The sequence below is a fragment of the Delphinapterus leucas genome, chromosome 15 (assembly GCF_059928025.1).
Source record: "Delphinapterus leucas isolate spDelLeu-1000000601 "Yukka" chromosome 15, BTC_Dleu_Yukka2, whole genome shotgun sequence".
Taxonomy (NCBI): Eukaryota; Metazoa; Chordata; class Mammalia; order Artiodactyla; family Monodontidae; genus Delphinapterus; species Delphinapterus leucas.
Window position 1 is genome coordinate 36,056,332 of NC_143143.1, and position 19,675 is coordinate 36,076,006.

The 19,675-nt window shown below is 42.9% G+C and overlaps 1 protein-coding gene and 1 pseudogene across 1 annotated transcript in view; one reads left to right on the plus strand and one right to left on the minus strand.

Annotated features, from left to right (window-relative positions):
* Positions 1-5,533: 5,533 nt before the first annotated feature.
* The window catches only part of KCTD5 (potassium channel tetramerization domain containing 5), a 54,959-nt gene continuing 40,817 nt past the window's right edge, over positions 5,534-19,675 (minus strand). Inside the window, exon 6 of the mRNA XM_089896353.1 lies at positions 5,534-15,361. Coding sequence (XP_089752479.1) covers positions 15,170-15,361 — 192 coding nt within the window. The 3' untranslated portion in view covers positions 5,534-15,169. The remainder of the gene's footprint in view (positions 15,362-19,675) is intronic.
* LOC149747430 (cysteine-rich PDZ-binding protein pseudogene) lies at positions 9,396-11,885 on the plus strand (annotated as a pseudogene).

A 19,675-nucleotide genomic window follows, 5' to 3' on the forward strand; every position in this document is an offset into this window, starting at 1 on the left:
GCTACAAATCTGGAGTTCCCAGGAACCCCCTCCTCAGGTTTGATAATTTACTATAACGACTCAACAGAACTCAGGGAAACACTTATTTACATTTACCAGTTTATTATACAATAAAGGACACAGATGCACAGCCAGGTGAAGAGGCGCATGGGGCAAAGTCAGGAAGGGTCTCGACTGCAGGAGCTTCTGTCCCCATGGATCTGGAGTGTGACACCTGCCTTGCATGTGGATGTGTTCCCCAACCTGGATGCCTTCCAAACCCTGTACTTTAGGGATTTTTATGGAGGCTCGTCACGTGGGCACAATCCATTACTAACTCAATCTCCAGCCCCTCCCCACTCCCCAGAAGATGGGAGATGGGGTTTAAGGTTTCAAGCTTCTTATCATGGCTTGGTCTTTCTGGTGACCAGTCCCCATCCAGGAGCCAAAGAGGCCACCAAGAATTATCTCATTAGAACAAAAGATGCTCCAATCACCCAGGAATTCCAAGGGCTTCAGGAAGGGGGGTGAGGGGGGCAGAGACCAACATATATATATTTGCAGTGTAAGTGTCTGACATTAAGCTTTTGGTTGCTGGGGCATCCATTTCAAGACATCCATCTCGAATGAACACATCGCCAGCTGTGCAACACAGCTACTAGCTGACAACCAGATAAGGAGCCAGGCGGCCCCGCACATGAAGGATTAGAAAGGTTTAGAAAGCCCTGAGTGACCTACATAACTGACCACTGGAGTGACCCCACTCTTCCCTTCCTGAACCCAAATTCCCACTCTTAGGTTTTATTTATTTATTTATTGGCCTTGCCGAGAGGCTTGCGGGATCTCAGTTTCCTGACCAGGGATTGAACCTGGGCCATGGTAGTGAAAGGGCTGAATCCTAACCACCAGACCACCAGGAACTCCCCCAACTCTCAGCTTTTAAATTCGGCCATGAATTAGAATTTAAATTCGACAAAGAGTGAAGCCGGGAAACCCCAGCCTCCTCACTCTTGGACCCTGTTAAAGACAGAGCCCCCTGTCCGCGTCCCCCATCGCCCCCCACCCTCCACCTCGCTGTGTGGCCCTAGGGTGTACGGTGTGCCCTCCAGGACCTGTGAGTAATAAATCTGGTTTCTTTCCAAAGTTTCCTGAGGGTTGTTGCTAAGGTGTGTCTTGCAATCATAATAAGAACCACAAGGGCCAGCCCAGCCACAACACGTCTTGTGAAGGCCTTGCCGTGTTGTGGGGCTAGGAGAAGGGCTCAGGCACCCCTCGCCACCAGCGTTACTACTGATAGGCTGAGCCCAACACAGCAATGCTTCTTACTTCCCACCAATCCATCGGCATGTCCTGGTGTCTCCAGCCCAGAACAAGCGAGTGGGAGAGCCCAGGCCTTCTCCCCCACCCCACAACCCCGGCACAGGCCCGCCAGCCCCCCTCCTGGTGGGTCCTGGGTCCCCTCCAGGCTCTTCTCCCGCAGCAACCAGAGATGTTTAACAAAACACCAACTAGGTCACGGCATCTCCCCATTAAAAACCCTAGCGTTGCTCACTGCACTTAGGAGATCTCAAATCCTCGCGTCTCCTCCCTGCAGGTGCTTCAGCGTCCACCCGTGCTGACCTCTTCCCCTTCCTGTCCTCACTCCTGGCTCACGCCCAGCCCCATTGGGCCTCTATTTCTTCTTGGCCCTTTGCACGTGCTGCTCCATCTAACCGGAAGGTCTTGACCACACCTTCAGAGCAGGCACCTTCTCTTTGGCCTTAGTTTAAGTGACACCCTGTTATTCTTTTTTTAAAAAATTAACTAATTAATAAACTTGGCTGCGCCGGGTCTTAGTTGTGGCATGCAAGATCTTCGTTGCCACGTGCGGGACCTTTAGTTGTGGCATGGGAACTCTTAGTTGTGGCATGTGGGATCTAGTTCCCAGACCAGGGATAGAACCCAGGCCCCCTGCATTGGGAGCACGTAGTCTTAGCCACTGGACCACCAGGGAAGTCCCTCTGTTATTCTTTTACACAGCCCTGTTGGGAAAAGTGTGGAAGACTTGAAATGGGCAAATGAGATGCCTGGATAGCCTTCCAAGGCAAGCTGGAGCCTCCAGGGATCATCCGGCCCCATAGGGGAGTGCACCTTTGTTTGTCTCTGGTGAGGAGGCTGTTTGACAGCTCTGTGGAGACAGAAGTTAACTGGCAGAAAACTGATAGTAATGCCAATAATTCCTGCTCCTAGAAAGCAAGTCACATCCCACCAAAGCTACTGATTACCCTGTGAGGATGGACAGCGTTGCTGGTTGGCATTCTCGTCATCCTGTGGAAGAGACGATTCCAAACGTTACATTCCTTGCTTTAGGCTACTGAGCAGTCTCCCATCCATTATTAGTAAATTGATTTCAGCATTCCTCATTTCCCATGTATAGGTCTCTTCTTCAGATTCTCTTTTAAACCAGTTTTAACATCTTGATGGTTTCCTCCTTCATTAATGAGTTAAAATCTTTGATACATGCCACTCTTATATTTATTTGAAAGTCATGCTTTTACCTTTTTTGAAAATTACACTTTTAACAGCTCACTGTTATACCCACAGTGCTTGGCACGTAGCAGCTCCCACTTTTGCTGAGTCAATTGATTACTTAATTAAATGAAACAGTACACAACATTTTTCCTAACTGATAAAACAGGCTATGGATTCTATTTTTACCCTTTTATATTATTGGAATCATGCTACTACATTATTTTAATCTGTTTTCTAAATGTAATATATTTTGGTATCTTCCCATGCCAGTAAACTATTTTCATAACATGAAAATTAACACTGGACATTCATTCTTTTTACTACTGTACAGAATGCCTCATTAAACAATCTTATTCAGAAATCTTTGAAAAACATCTCTGATTATTTCCACAAGTTATATTCCTAATAGAGATATTGCTAGGTCAAAGGTTATAAACTTATATACAGCTTTTAGCATGTATTATCAAACTACTCTCTGTTCTAAAATTGTATAGTGATTTATTTTCCTTTCCTTTCTTTACCATAGAAAGATGAAATGCAAATATTTTTCCCTCATATCCTGGCAGAGTTTCAAGATCCCGTCTTTCTTGCCCTCGAGGAAAAGGGAACTAGTTTTCCAGGTGTTAATGACTTGGCCACAAGACTTACCTTGCCCTCAGGTCTGCTGGGAAAGACAAGAGGAGACAGGAAATGCTTCACTGAGGAACAGAAAAGGGGAAGGAATTCCCCCAGTCTAAATGAAGGAAAGACCAGCAAAGTTCCGTGTGAGGGCGCAGCTCAAAGGCTCAGGAGCCCCAAGGAGCCCAGGCTTCACCGGGAGACCCCAGCCATCAGGTGCCAGGGCCTGGGAGTGCCCAGAGAGGACCCACCTGATCAGAATTTACTCCTCACCCATTCCTGCCCTGAACTGGGCTGCGCTGCCAACCTCCACTTGTGCCACACCTGCCACCTCCACGCTTCCCTAGCAAAGCAGATATCCAGCCAGGACGCTCTGAGGGGGCCCAAATGAATGTCACCTACAGGCTGTACATAGTTGCTTCCTCAAGCCCCCGATTGCCCCTGAACGCCGCTGCTCCAGCCCTCCTCTAGACCCCCAAAGGGAGTAACTAAAGGGTTAATGCTGGGGACTTCCCTGGCGGTCCAGTGGTTAAGACTGTGCTTCCAATGCAGGGGGTATGGGTTTGATCCCTGGTTGGGGAACTAAGACCCCACATGCCACTCAGCATGGCCAAAAAATGAAAAAAAAAGCTGGGGGGGGGGGTTAATGCCTGTTGAGACAGGGGACCTCCAAGGGTCTCCAGCCAGCCTTTTCTGATTGTTTCCTGCCTGTAAAGAACTGGTTGTTCAATATTTTTTATGTTGCCCCTGCACCTGTCCTGGGGATGGGGAGGGGGTCAGTGGGAGCAGTGCAGGAACTGACCTGAACAAGCCCCAGACTCCCTGAGCTGGGATAGTGGTTACTGTCACCTTCATTTCTCCTGCTTTCTTTCCCAACCTGATTAATCCTCTGAGTCCTTCCCAACTTTGCTTCCCATGGGACCAGTCTCTCTCTCACAGCTGTCCTAGGCCCGCAGTTCACAGGGCAGCCCACACTGCTAAGGGCTGACGCTGCCCCAGAATCATCTGCACCTCAGTTGCAACTTCTGGCGCTCAACACGTGAACTCACTCCAGCCTCCTTACCCTGCTCAAAGCACCGTCTTCCCCACCATACCTAGGAGGAAAGGAGCTCAGAGAGGGGAGGAGCTCACCCCAATTCACATGACTGGGAAGTAGGAAGTCCAGCAGTCAAACACCCCAGGGCCATTTTAAGACCTTGATAAGCCTGGAACATTTGTAACCTTGAAGCCTCCACCACACGGCATCAAACATGTGAACGTGCACCTCCCTTTACCAAGTAAATGCAATGACCCTGTTACTATATGCGTTCAGTCGCAGTTGGCAAGTGAACACAGTGATATGTTGGAGACATTTAATAAACATCTATTCGTTTCGATTTGGCAGCTCCCTTTTCGGATTTGAGAGTAAGAATTATTTTTCAAGACGCAGACAGTTTTGTAAGCCCCACCGTGCTGTAATACTGAAAGGCTCCAACAGGCTGCAACCTTGGTCTTCTCACGCATGCCCAGCTCCCCCGGCACCCCCCGCGCCCCTGACGCCCCCCCACGCCCCCCACGCCCCCCGCAGCATAATCCCCATTTCACGCACAAGAAAACCACATACAGGATTCCTCTGGGTGCAAATAGCAGAGGACTGTGACTCACACTGGCTGAGGCAAAATAACGACTATTACTGTGAGTCTACTATTCCCGGAAACACCTGCCCAGGAGGACAAAAGGTGCAAATAACTTTACGCCTTGACTTCAGAAAAATCCATAAAAAATGGCACCACTTTTTAACAGGTAACATCAAACAACTGTTGAAGCTCCAAGACTCTGAAACCCTCACCTCGCTGAGACGACAAATCCTAAACTACTGTGACCAACAACCTTAAACTATATAACATGATTCTTACCCAATCCTCATTAAGGTCCACCTTAAACCAGACCCCCAAACCTCACTATCTCAACTTTGCCCTTCCCACCTCCTCTCCACTAAGGACTCTTTCAAGATGCTGCTCTCCCTGAACAAGGGAAGCAACAAACTCAGTTCTGTCTTTGCAACAGGCTGCTTGGATAGTACTTTCAAGGAGCCAGCATTTGACGAGGGAAACAGGACCAACTGGGCCAGACGCAGCACTGGAGTAAATCTCCCTGGAGGGGTGGGCACTACCTGCCAAAGAGAAAGAAAGGGAACAGATGTCTGGGAGCCAAGCAACAGTGTCTACTGCAGTAACCCATGCCCAGCCGGGTTAAATGCCTTGCCCAAGGCCACGCAGACTGTTGCCATAAGAGCTGGGAGGAGAACGCAGGCCTTCTGGCCAGCAGGCCATTGCCCTCGTCCGCACCCACACTGGAAGCCTGGGAAGCCTCCTTCCCTGATCTCCCGGGTGCTGCTGCCTCAGGGTGACCCAGGAGGAAGCTCCTGTTCCTCGTCCCTCCGCACGAATCTGCACTAGTCCAGGAAAATATAAGCTAATTGCCCACTGATTAATTAATGACCTAGAACCGCTCTGGAACCTCAGCAGGCGGAACCATGATCACCGCGAGGGGGATGCCGGGAAGGCGGCGGCTGGGCCGATTTCCGGCCTCAGAGGCTGCCGGGTGTGGGCTTTGGAACGAGGGCGGCCGCGTTGGGGGCGGCCCTTCCGCGCCCCAAGACCCCTGCCAGCGTCCCCCGGGCCTGGACGCGCCCGAAATAGAAGGAAAAGCGTCTTCACGGCCCAGGAGCCTAGCAGGTGCCGCGGACCGCAGCGGTCTTCGACTCCGACCCCGGCTACCTATCAGACTGTGTCTGTCGCCCCCAAGTGGCCGTGTGGGGGACTCGAGCCGGATTTTGCTGCTCCCCACCTGAGCCCCATTCCTCCTCCTGCCTTTGTTTCCCATCGCCTTGGAAGAAGTAAAATACGAACCATCAAAAATGAGAGGAGACGGCTTCCCTCGTGGCTCAGTGGTTAAGAATCCGCCTCATTGTAGGGGAGACGGGTTCCAGCCCCGGTCCGGGAAGAACCCACATTCTGCGGAGCAACTAAGCCAGTGCGCCACAACTACTGAGCCTGCGCTCTAGTGCCGGCAAGTCACAACTACTGAAGCCCGTGAGCCACAAGCCACTGCAATGAGAAGCCCGCACACCGCAACGAAGAGTAGTCCCCGCTCGCCACAACTGGAGAAAGCCCACACGCAGCAGTGAAGACCCAATGCAGCCAAAAATAATAAATAAATAAAATAATTTTTTTTAAAAATGAGGAGACTGTGTTCAGGAGTTTTGCAAGCTGGATGTTCAACACATTATCTTTTAAAAGTCATTGTTGGGGACTTCCCTGGTGGTCAAGACCCCGCGCTCCCAATGCAGGGGGCCAGGGTTCGATCCCTGGTCAGGGATCTAGATCCTGCATGCCGCAACTAAAGATCCCACATGCTGCAACTAAGACCCAGTGCAGCCAAATAAATATATATTTTTTAAAAAGTCATCGTTAGAAGTTGTAGTATATAAACCTACAATTAAATTATATTCAAAAATGTAGCAAATAATCAAAATTTATTGCTTTCTATTTATTTTACGATTATCTATGTTCTTGAGGTTTTTGTGTCTATTATATCCGTATGGTGGAAATACCATACAATGGTGTGCTACTGTACATTTATTTCTGACTCCACATTCAGTGACCCTGTTGGTAACTTGACATCATCCATAATGGGAGTATTTACACCACAGAAATTGGCAAACTCTAGAAATCAGTCCCCACCCCCCCCAACCCCCAACTCCCACCAGGGTCAAACATTCACCAGCACACCACTTGAGTCAGACAATGGTGGGGTGCACAGAGAACAAGGCCCATGTCTTTTGGGGGGCCAGCACAGGAACATAATCAGTTTTATCAAGGCCCAGCACAGGTCCTGACCATGGTGCTCAATGAATGAGGAAGGGAGGGAGGGAGAAAATTATGTGCTAAACTGGGCTCTCTGTAAATTTTCTTAAGATCAGCTTACCTAACCTTGATTGTGCGTCTTACCTGACCTTTCCCCGGTTGACCTAACAGTCCTCACTGCACGGTGTGCAAGGCCTTGAATGCCAACAATTGAAATAGTTCCCCTGGTGAAGGTCAGCCAAGGAAGGATTTTGAGTTGGGGATGATATAATTCAAATTTTGCTTTAGGATGAGAATCAGGCCTGTGTGCAGGACAGGTTGAAGAGAGGAAGGAACAGAAACCAGGAGACCAGACTGTTTATTCAAGACTAGGCTCAGCACTCAGGACCTGTGAAGGGGCAAGGCTGTGGAGAGGAATGTAAATCACAATCCATGGCCCCAGGGAGTTCAACCTTATGGTGCAAGAGATAGTAAACTGACGATTACTATGAGTGTGATAAGTGCGTTGAAAAAGGCAGTTCAAAGTGCCAAAGGGTGACATTCTTTCTGGAGGAGGCAAAGAAGCTGTGACCCAGCCCTGACAAGTAGGGCTTGTAGGCAGAGGGAAGTTATCAAAAGAAGGAAGAGGGGTGGGTCCCAGGCTGAGAGAACTGCTCAGGCAAAGGCCTGGGTTTGTAGAGGGCCTTGGAGATTTGGCTGGAACAGGAGGGCTAAGAGGAGGGTGATGGGAGATGGATCTGGAGAAGCACTGGTGTTCTCACTGCTGAGGCTGAGCAGGAATGGTTAGTGTGGGGGCAAAGAGCAAGTCCTGACAGAATGGGATGGGGGATGCTCTGTGTATTCTCCTGTTGTGAGCTCCATGTCTGCAGCAACATGACGTTTCAGCCACATCTCCTATCTTCCTTCTGTGATCCAGCCAGGAAGGAATACTGATTCCCAGTATGGCTGAAGGCTCCTGACTCCATACCTGGCCCACGCTGCTCTTATGACCAAAGTTCTCTTCAAACACACATATTCTCTCCATCTATCTATCTCTCTGTCTCTCTGTCTCTCACTCACACACACACACTCCATTTTGGAAATTTTCTACAACTTTTATCATCTAGCTGAATGGCTAGATTCAAAGTCAGTCCCCTGAGATTCTTTTTTTAAAAAAATTTTTGGACAAACTCAAAAAATAAAACTGCCTTTGAACAGCTTTATGTTTGATACATTAAAATTTTCAATTTTTTTGATGTTTGCATTTTGTTTCTGTATTCTGGGGCTATAAATATATTCTATATTTTCTTCCAATATGTTTCTATAAACATATCATAACAAACGTAGTAAGGTAGATAGCTAGTGGGAAGCAGCCGCATGGCACAGGGATATTAGCTCGGTGCTTTGTGACAGCCTGGAGGGGTGGGATAGGGAGAGTGGGAGGGAGGGAGACGCAAGAGGGAGGACATATGGGAACATATGTATATATATAACTGATTCACTTTGTTATAGAGCAGAAACTAACACACCATTGTAAAGCAATTGTACCCCAATAAAGATGTTAAAAAAAAAAAAGAAAAAAAAAGTTAAGCAGAAAAAAAAAAAACCATATCATCACATTTTTATGAATGATATGAAGTACAGATATACTATTTTCCAAATATATTAGCTAATTTTTTTCAAGGATGCTGACTGAATAACCTTTTCATTCCCCACTGATTTGAAGTGTCATTGACATAAGATACATTTATGTATATGTGTTAGGGTAAAATTCATTCACATATCTGTTAAGTTTTAACCAGGGAAGCAGAACCTCCATGAGCAATATAAAATAAGGAATTAATTGTAGAGATCACGTTTTACATGATTGTGGGAGTAAGGGGGAAAGCCTATGGAAGGCTGGCTGCCTCTTCATCTACAACTGCTAAAGTCAGAGAAATCAGAAAATCAGAAAAAGAGTTAAGGGGGAAGCAAGGGAGAGCGAGGACAAACTGGAACCACATCTGTCTCTCTCTGCCTCTACCCTTGATAACATAATGACTTGCAGAAGGAGCTGGTGCCCTTCACCTCGAATCTGCAAATGTGCCTGGCTCAGGACACTGAGAAGCTAGTGGAAGAGACTTGGTGAGAGCTGCAGGAGCCATGGACCTGCTGCTGACCAAAGGAGCTCAGCAGATCAGTGACCATGTGCATGAGCTAGTGAGGACTCATCCCTGCACTGACCTCAGAGGTTCATTGCTGCTGCTTCATTTAAGCCTTCCCGATCACACACGGATTTCTTTTCAAGCCATACCAACATGGAAGGGAATTCTGGGGAACATAGTTCCCTATATATATATATATATATATATATATGTGTGTGTATATCAAGAAGATATAACAATTATAAATATATATGCACCCAATATTGGAGCACTTATATATATAAAATAAATATTAGCAGAACTAAAAGGAGAAATAGACAGCGATACAGTTATAGTAGAGGACTTCAATATCCCACTTTCAACAACTGATAGATCATTCAGACAGAAAAACAATAAGGAAATACTGGACTTGAATAACACTATAGACCAATGGACCTAGCAGACATATACAGAACATTCCATCCAAAACCAGAAGAAGACACATTCTTTACAAGGCACATGGAACATTCTTCAGGAGAGATTATATATTAGGTCACAAAACAAGTCTTAACAATTTTAATAAGATTGAAGTCATATCAAGTATCTTACCTAAACACAATGGTATGAAACTAGAAATCAAAAATAGGAGAGGGATTCCCTGGTGGCGCAGTGGTTGAGAATCTGCCTGCTAATGCAGAGGGTTCGAGCCCTGGTCTGGGAAGGTCCCACATGCCGCGGAGCAACTAGGCCCGTGAGCCACAACTACTGAGCCTGCGCGTCTGGAGCTTGTGCTCCGCAACAAGAGAGGCCGCGACAGTGAGAGGCCCACGCACCGCAATGAAGAGTGGCCCCAGCTCGCTGCAGCTAGAGAAAGCCCTCACACAGAAACGAAGACCCAACACAGCCAAAAATAAATAAATAAAATTAAAAGTCCAGTTCCTTCCTAACTCTACTAAAAAAAAATAGGAAAAAAATATATAAATATGTGGAAATTAAATGATATACACCTGTACAACCAACCAATGGGTCAAAGAAGAAATCAAGAGGGAAATAAAAAACTATCTTGAGACAAACACAACATACCAAAACTTATGGGATTCATCAAAAACAATCCTGAGGTAAGTTAAGAGTGATAAACACCTACATTAAGAAAAAAGAAAGATCTCAAACAATCTAACTTTACACCTCAGGGAATTAGAAAAAAGAAGGAAAAATAAGTCCAAAGTTAGCAGATGTAAGGAAATAAGGATTAGAGATGAATTTCAAAGACACTAGAAAGACAATTAAAAAGATCAACAAAACTAATAGTTGGGGTTTTTTAAAAAGATAAAACTGACAAACCTTTAGCTAGACTAACAAAGAAAAAAAGGGAGGAGACATTACAACTGATACTACAGAAATATAAAGCATCATAAGAGACTGCTATGAACAACTATACGCCAACAAATTTTATATAACCTATAAGAAGTGGATAAAATCCTAGAAACATGCAACCTATCAAGACTGAATCATAAAGAAATAGAAAATCTGAATGGACCAATTGCAAGTAAGGTAATTGATGCAGTAACCAAAGACCTACCAACAAAGAAAAGCCCAAGACCAGAAGCCTTCATGGGTGAATTCTACCAAACATTCAAAGAAGAACTAGCTACCACTCCTTCTGTCATGGAAGGATGGTGTGTGGAAAATGTAAAAAGAAACTTGGTACTGTTATCACCCTAGATACATGGAAAGATGGTGCAAGGAATATCACAGGAAGTGGAGGAAGAGAGCTGGACAAAAATAAAGCTTTGACCTAAAAAAAAAAGCAAGACTTGATCCACATGGAAAGAATAGGTCCTCCACTTGCAGAATTTGTAGAAGTTCTGTGCACCAACTGTGTTCTCATTATTGCCAGTGCTGTGCCTACAAAAAGGGCGTCTGCACTGTGTGGGGAAAAAAACTTGGATACCAAAAACTACAAGCAAACGTCTGTCTAGATGTATTGAAGTTTCTGGCTTTCCATATGGTTTACTTTTTGCTTTGAATTTTCAAGGCATAACATAGATGTTCAGGTTACAAAATATGTCTTAAAACAATTAGGTTTAAATCAGGGAAGTTGACTGGTATTCATTCTTCTGTTTTCAAGCAGTTCTGAACTGCAACAGTGTAACTAGTTTTCTGTCTTAAGTTGCTTTTTTTCCTTACAAACATCTTATTGAACTGGAATACGTGGCAAATGTAATGAAAAATGATTTTCCCAGTTCTATATGTACTTTTTATTTATCATTATTTATATATTATTTTTATCCTTTCTCTCTACTTTATTTGTAGATATTGCAAAAGTGTGAAGGAGATTATTGATATTTGGCTCTGAACTTGGCATCCAGACATGTAATTCTTCCCTCATTCCCTGTTGGCTGCATAGTTCTCAGAATCAGCAGCCCCTTAATTAATTGCAGCTTCATAGGTAATTTAAATATCTGAGACCTTTATTACTAAATTGTTCCTTAAGTAATTAGCCCAGACCCAAATCAAACACAAGCTGTAGTTATGATATTTTTTATTTGTTCTTGAAGCCAAAGTGCCATTATCTTTCATATGAGAATGAGAACACAAGGGATACCCTGTATATGTCCACATGAATACATTGGATTTCAGAAAAATACATATTCCATACATTACCTTGAATTCAAACTGTCATGAAAGCCAGGATAACTATGTGCACCCATGATGATATGCAATGAACGAATCACCACTCTTAGGGAAAGTGCTTTGATGCAGAAACCAAACTTTTTTTTTTACCTCCTCTACTTCCCCCTCCCCTGCTAAAAATAAATAGAATTTAATTAATTAATTAAAGAAGAACTAATGCCAATATTTCTCAACTTTCCAAACAATTGAAGAGGAGGGAACACTTCCAAACTCATTTTATAAGGTCAGCATTACCCTCATACCAAAGCCAGATAAAGACAGTATAAAAAAAGAAAATTATAGGCCAATATCTCTGATGAACATAAATGCAAAAACCCTCAACAAAATGAGAGAAAACTGAATTAAACAGCACATTAAAAGGATCATGCGGGCTTCCCTGGTGGCGCAGTGGTTAAGAATCTGCCTGCCAATGCAGGCGACACAGGTTCAAGCCCTGGTCCAGGAAGATCCCACATGCTGCACAGCAACTAAGCCCGTGCTCTACAACTACTGAGCCTGCGCTCTAGAGCCTATGAGCCACAACTACTGAGCCCGCGTGCCACAACTACTGAAGCCCGTGCACCCTAGAGCCCATGCTCTGCAACAAGAGAAGCCACCGCAATAAGAAGTACTGCAATGAAGAGTAGCCCCCACTCTCCGCAACTAGAGAAAGCCCACGTACAGCAATGAAGACCCAACACAGCCATAAATAAATAAATAAATAAGTTCACTATTAAAAAAAAAGGATCATGCACCACAACCAAGTGAAATTTATCCATGGGATGAAAGGAAAATTAAACATATGCAAATCAATAAATGTGATATACTACACTAACAGATTGAAGAATAAGAATTATATGATCATCTCAGTAAATTCCAAAAAAGCATTGACAAAATTCAACATCCTTTTTATGATAAAAACTCTCAACAAATGAGGTATAGAAGGAATGTACCCCAACATAATAAAGGCCATATATGACAAGCCCACAGCTAACATATTCAACAGTGAAAAGCTGAAAGCTGTTCCTCTAGATCAGGAACAAGACAAGGATGCCTACCTTCACCACTTTTTTTTTTTTTGGAGTAAAATTGCTTTACAATATTGTGTTAGTTTCTGCTGTACAATGAAGTGAATCAGCTATATGTATACCTATATCCCCTCCCTCTTGGACCTCCCTCCCACCTCCCCCATCCCACCCATCTAGGTCGTCACAGAGCACTGAGCTGAGCTCCCTGTGCTATACAGCATGTTCCCTCTAGCTATCTATTTTACACATGGTAGTGTATTTATGTCAAACCTAATCTCCCAATTCATCCCACCCTCCCCTTCCCCTGCTGTGTTCACATGTCTATTCTCTATGTCTATGTCTCTATTCCTGCCCTACAAATAGGTTCATTTGTACCATTTTTCTAGATTCCACATATATGTGTTAATATATGATATTTGTTTTTCTCTTTCTAGGTTACTTCACTCTGTATGACACCACTTCTATTCAATATAGTGCTGGAAATCCTAGCCAGATCAATTAGACAAGAAAAAGAAATAAAAGGCATACAAATCAGAAAAGAAGTTAAATTCTCCCTGTTTGTAAATGACATAGTCTTACATATAGAAAACTCTAAAGAGTTTGCCAAAAATATGTTAGAATAAATGAATTCAGCAAAGTTGCAGGATACAAAATCAACATGCAAAATTCATTTGCATTTCTATACACTGACAATGAGCTATCGAAAAAAGAAATCAAGAAACCATCCCATTTATAATAGCATCAAAAAGAATAAAGTTCTAAGGAATATATTTAACCAAGAACATGAAAGGTCTGTATATTGAAAACTATAAGACAGTGATGAAGGAAATTGAAAAAGGACATAAGTAAATGGAAAGATATGTCTTTATGGATTGGAAGACAATATTTTAAAAATATCCACACTACACAAAGGTATCTACACATTCAATTCAATCTCTATCATAATTCTAATGGCATTTTTCACAGAAATAGAAAAGGTAATTCTAAAATTCATATGAAATCACAAAAGACCTTGAATATCCAAAGGATTCTTGAGAAAGAAGAACAAAGCTTAAGGTATCACACTCCTTGATTTCAAACTATACTACAAAGCTATTAGTAATCAAAACAGTATGGTACTGGCATAAAAACAGACACATAGACCAATGGAACAGAACAGAGAACCCAAAAATAAACTCACACACATACAGTCAATTAATCTTTGACGAGGGTGCCAAGAATACACAATAGGAAAAAGATAGTTTCTTCAATAAATGATGTTGGGAAAATCAGACCCTTACACCATACACAAAAATTAACTCAAAATGGATTAAAGACTTAAACGTAAAACCTGAAACCATAAAACTCCTAGAAGAAAACATAGGAGAAAACCTCCCTGACATTGGTTTTGGCAATGATTTTTTGGATTTGACACCAAAAGCACAGACCACAAAAGGAAAAATAAACAACTGGGACTATGCAAACTGAAAAGCTTCTGCACAGCAAAGAAAACAATCAACAAAACGAAAAGGCCACCTACTGAATGGGAGAAAATATTTGCAAAGCATATATATACTAAGAGGATAATATCCAAAGTGTGTAAGGAACTCACACAACTCAATAGCAAAAAAATAAATAAATAACCCCATTTAAAAATGGGCAAAGGACCCGAGTTGATATTTTTCCAAAGAAGACATACGATATCCAACAGGTATGTGAAAAGATGCTTGACATCACTAATCATTAGGAAAATGCAAATCAAAACCACAATGAAAAGAAAAAAAAACCACAATGAGATATCACCTCACACCTGTTAGGATGGCCAACAGGTCATCCTTTTTTTTTTTTTTTTTTTTTTTTGGTCTTGCTGCACTGCATATGTGATCTTAGTTCCTTGACCAGGGATCGAACCCGGGTCCACAGCAGTGAAAGCACTGAGTCCCCGAGGATGGCTAATATTAAAAAGACAAGAGCTAACAGGTGTTGGGGAGGATATGGAGAAAAGTGAACCCTCATACATTGTTGGTGGGATGTAAATTGATACAGACATTATGGAAAACAGTATGGAGGTTTTTCAGAAAATTAAAAATAGTACTACCATATGATCCAGGAATTCCACTTCTGGGTAGATATCCAAAGGAAATAAAATCAGTATTTCAAAGATATATGCACTTCCGTGTTAATTGCAGCATTATTCACAATAGTCAAGATATGGAAACAACTCAAGTGTCTATCAATGGATGAATGGATAAAGAAAATGTGGTATAAATATACAATGGAATATTATTCAGCCATTAAAAAGAAGGAAATCCTGCTTTGGGACAACATGGATGAACCTGGAGGACATTATGCTAAGTGAAATAAGCCAGACACACTATGAACACAAATACTGTATAATCTCACTTACATGTGGAATATAAAAAAGTCAAACTCAGGGGCTTCCCTGGTGGCGCAGTGGTTGAGAGTCCGCCTGCCGATGCAGGGGACGCGGGTTTGTGCCCCGGTCCGGAAAGACCCCACGTGCCGCGGAGCGGCTGGGCCCGTGAGCCATGGCCGCTGAGCCTGCGCGTCTGGAGCCTGTGCTCCGCAGCGGGAGAGGCCACAGCAGTGAGAGGCTCGCGTACTGCAAAAAAAAAAAAAAAGTCAAACTCAGAGAAGCATAGAGTATGGTGGTGGTTGCCAGGGGCTGGGAGGTGGGGGAAAGGAGGAGATGTTGGCCAAAGGGTACAAATTTCTGGTTATAAGATGAATAAGCTCTAGGGATCAAATGTACAGCATGGTAACTATAGCTAATAATATTGTATACTTGAAATTTGCTAAAAGATTAGATATTAAGTGTTCTCAACACACACACGCACAAAATGGTAACTACAGGAGGTGATGGATGTGTTAATTAGCTTGATTGTGGTAACCATTTCACAACATTTACATATATCAAATCATCACATTGTATATGTTAAATATATAGAAATTTTATTTGTTAATTATACTTCCATAAAACTGGATGAGTCAATAAATAAATATTGTCAGGGAGAAACAAACCAGATGGTCTGACAAAGATGAATCTGTTTTGCACATTTTGAGAGGTAAATTAATTAGCAGAGCAGTAAGTCTATTCATTCTGTCCCTGAGTAGGTCTACTTGAGGTATCAGAGAAAACAATTTCAGTTGTTTCTGGATTCTGAGAATACCTGAGAGTCGTGAGCTAGAGCATAGGTGATGGGACACACCTGTGTGACGTCTGTCGTCCTTCCATCAGCAGCTTCTTGGTTCATCCAGGTGTGCACCATTTCCCTCATCAGAATTTCTCCACAACCCCCTCAAAACAAGCTCGGACAGCACCACTTTTGACCATGAGGCTTTTTTTTGCCTGGTGTGATTAGCTGGATCCCAGTTCAGAATAACGGTTTTGTGGCAATATTTAAGACTCTGAATCAAACAGTGGAGAGGGCAGAATGATCTGAAAACAATCACAAGTACTGTGAGAACATACCTTGCATTCAGTTTTTTAGTCAACTGAGGCCTAATTAGGAGAATAAGTGTCAAGGATCAGACTGGTCAACTCTCATTTATCAAGTGGCATTTAAAAATTGATGGACTGTTTTCTCTCTTATCTGGGTCAGAGTCAGAGGTAAGTTACAGGTACCCCATTTAAAAATATTTTTTAGCCCGGGTGGAAATTCTTGTACAAACCAGTGAAATCCAGAGTGTTAGGTGTCTTCTGAGAAGTCAACACATCATACTCCTAATAACATATCAGTTACTGGGAGTTTGGTTTGATCACATGGGATGTCCCAATAACAAATGTAAAAAGTGGAAATTATTAACTTTTCACAGTCTACTTAAAGGTAATATTATACCAATCCATATAAAAGGTAGGAAACTTGCAATTATATAGGCCATTTACCTCATCCTGTACTTTATACTATAGTTGTCATATGTATTATATCTACATATATTACAGACCCCACAATATACTTTTTGCTTTAAACGTTCATGTGTTTTAAAGAAATTGAGAAGAAAAAGAGTATTTTATATTTATATACCTATTTTCAGTGCTCCTAGTCCTTTCTGAAGATCTTTAATTTCACCTGGGATCATTTACCTCTAGCCTGAAAACTCCCTTTAGCTTCTCTTATAGTACAGACCTACTGGCAATAAATTCTCTTAGTTTTCATTTATCTGAAATTGTCTATTTCCCCTCCATTCTTGAAGAATATTTTCATTGGATGTAGAATTATGGGTTGACAGATGGGTTGATAGTAATATCATCGCCATTATTCCAGCACTTTAAAGTTGTTCCATTGTCTTCTGACCTCCATTATTTATGATAAGTCAGCAAATTTTACAAGCTTGAACTGAAAGGGACAGTTCTTTAAATCCCCAACTTTCTACAGACAAGAGGCAGGTTGGCAGAGAAAGCTATTCAGTTACAGAAATGAACCATGTTTTATGGGAAAGCATGGATGATTCAGAAGCCAAAGCCAAAAGCCCAAGGGCAGAGCTAAGAGTCATGAAGAACTACTCCCAGGGCCTCTAGACAACACACACTCCCTGCTCCTGGAGCAGAAGGGAGCAGCACGTGTTCTTAGTGTGATTTCAGAAATGCTATAGACCTGTGCTTGCTGTGTGGGGTTATCTATTGTGCTTATCCTGTCCCTTCCTCACCCTTGCATGTTGGGTGAGCAGGGTGAACTCCTTAGTTCACAGTTCTTCAGATCATGAGGAACTATGCCCAAGAAGCCTCGTCTGCAGCTAAATCTGATTTAGTTGACCAGATCCTGGACCTCAAGTCTGGCTGATACCATAAGAGGATGAGACTTTGGGTGGGGGGGTACTACGTTTGTTCCCTTTCTTAATTTTTTCCCCTGAAGTTAATAATTGCCTTTGTACCTACCCAAACTTTCCAAATCTCCACCAGGTCAATCCCATTAGGGAACATATCAGTTCCTTTTTTTTTTTTTCTCTTTTTCATCCCTCCTTGATATACCCATTTTCCTTTCTCTGGGATAGTTGCTCTCTAAGCACCACTGTCATCCTGGGATGTCCCTTTAACTGTCATCCTCGGAATTCCATTTGCCTCTCTCCTGGTTTGGATTCCCTGTCCTGGGTCTCACATCTTCCTCTTTCTTGATTTACATCTTGTTTTGGTGTAGCAAATCCTCCAGTTGTTTCATCTGACTGAAAAGACAGCTCAGTGGCACAGTGTATCAGGATGACAGTGTGACATTGTCAGCATTCCTGTCTCTTTTGTCACAGTGTTCCAGTGAAGGCTGCTCTCTTTGTTTGGGGCACAGCTGCCATTCTGGAATCTCCCTTCACCAGCATACTGCAGATTCCCTTCTCTCTTCTGAGTTTCATCTCTGTTTTCCACAGCCCATATTTCCTACTTTCTTGGTTTATTCCTTCTTTAGTCAGAGAACATCTTCCCCCCAGTGGCTTCCCAAAAATCATGCCTTGGGGGTAAATTTTCTGAGAAATTCCATGTTTGAAAATGTCTTTATTTCACTCTCACACTGGAGTCAGTGTCATAGCTATTGCTTCTTGATGACAAGTTTCCTTCCCTCCTCCTTTCTGCTAACAACCTCTGTCCTGTGGTCACATAGTGGCCATGCGACCAGCCTGGGCTACTTGTGGGACAGTTAATATCCTTCCCTAGGATTGCTCACACTGAGTGGGGCAGAGGAGGAGCTGTAGCCCACTTAGCTGGCATTCCTTGAGGGAGAGACTCCAGTGTGCCTGGCTCCAGGAGTCACCTTGGAGACTGGAGAATGCATCACCACCAGGGAGTGGCAGCACATCCTGGGGCTAAGATGGAAGGCCATCTGCACCACCCTGGGTCCTGAAGCTCTTCCTTCAACTGGAGCATCACAGGAAGGTCCCATGAACCAGGACCAAAGGTCCCATGAATACCTGTTGTGTTCCATGAGCCTCAGTTGGAGATTAATCCTTTGTCAGTTGCTTCATTTTCAAAAATTTTCTCCCATTCTGAGGGTTGTCTTTTCGTCTTGTTTATGGTTTCCTCTGCTGTGCACAAGCTTTTAAGTTTCATTAGGTCCCATTTGTTTATTTTTGTTTTTATTTCCATTTCTCTAGGAGGTGGGTCAAAAAGGATCTTGCTGTGATTTATGTCATAGAGTGTTCTGCCTATGTTTTCCTCTAAGAGTTTGATAGTGTCTGGCCTTACATTTAGGTCTTTAATCCATTTTGAGTTTATTTTTGTGTATTGTGTTAGGGAGTGTTCTAATTTCATTCTTTTACATGTAGCTGTCCAGTTTTCCCAGCACCACTTATTGAAGAGGCTGTCTTTTCTCTGTTGTATATTCTTGCCTCCTTTATCAAAGATAAGGTGACCATATGTGCATAGGTTTATCTCTGGGCTTTCTATCCTGTTCCACTGATCTATATTTCTGTTTTTGTGACAGTACCATACTGTTTTGATTACTGTAGCTTTGTAGTATAGTCTGAAGTCAGGGAGCCTGATTTCTCCAGCTCCGTTTCTTCTTTCTCAAGATTGCTTTGGCTATTCGAGGTCTTTTGTGTTTCCATAAAAACTAAAATTTTTTGTTCTAGTTCTGCTGTCACCTACTTTTGAGAGAAATCCACATGACTGCAGAAGCCCTCCTAGATGATCACTCCTGAACATTCTGCAAGCTTTTCTTTTGGATGGTCACTCCTGAACATTCTGCAAGCTTTCCTTTTTAAATTTCAAAACAACAGCTTTTCTGCTGTTGTTTTGAAATTTAATTTTTTTTCAGTCATTATATTTTCTAAAAATCTTTACACACATTCTTTTAAAATTTCCCCTTATATTATGAGCATTTTCCACATTTACCCACTCTCCATGGAAATGTCATTTTTTATTAATTATATTCAAAGGAAGTTTTATTTACCATCATCCAACAAATTTTTGTTTTTGTTTTGTTTGTTTCTGCAA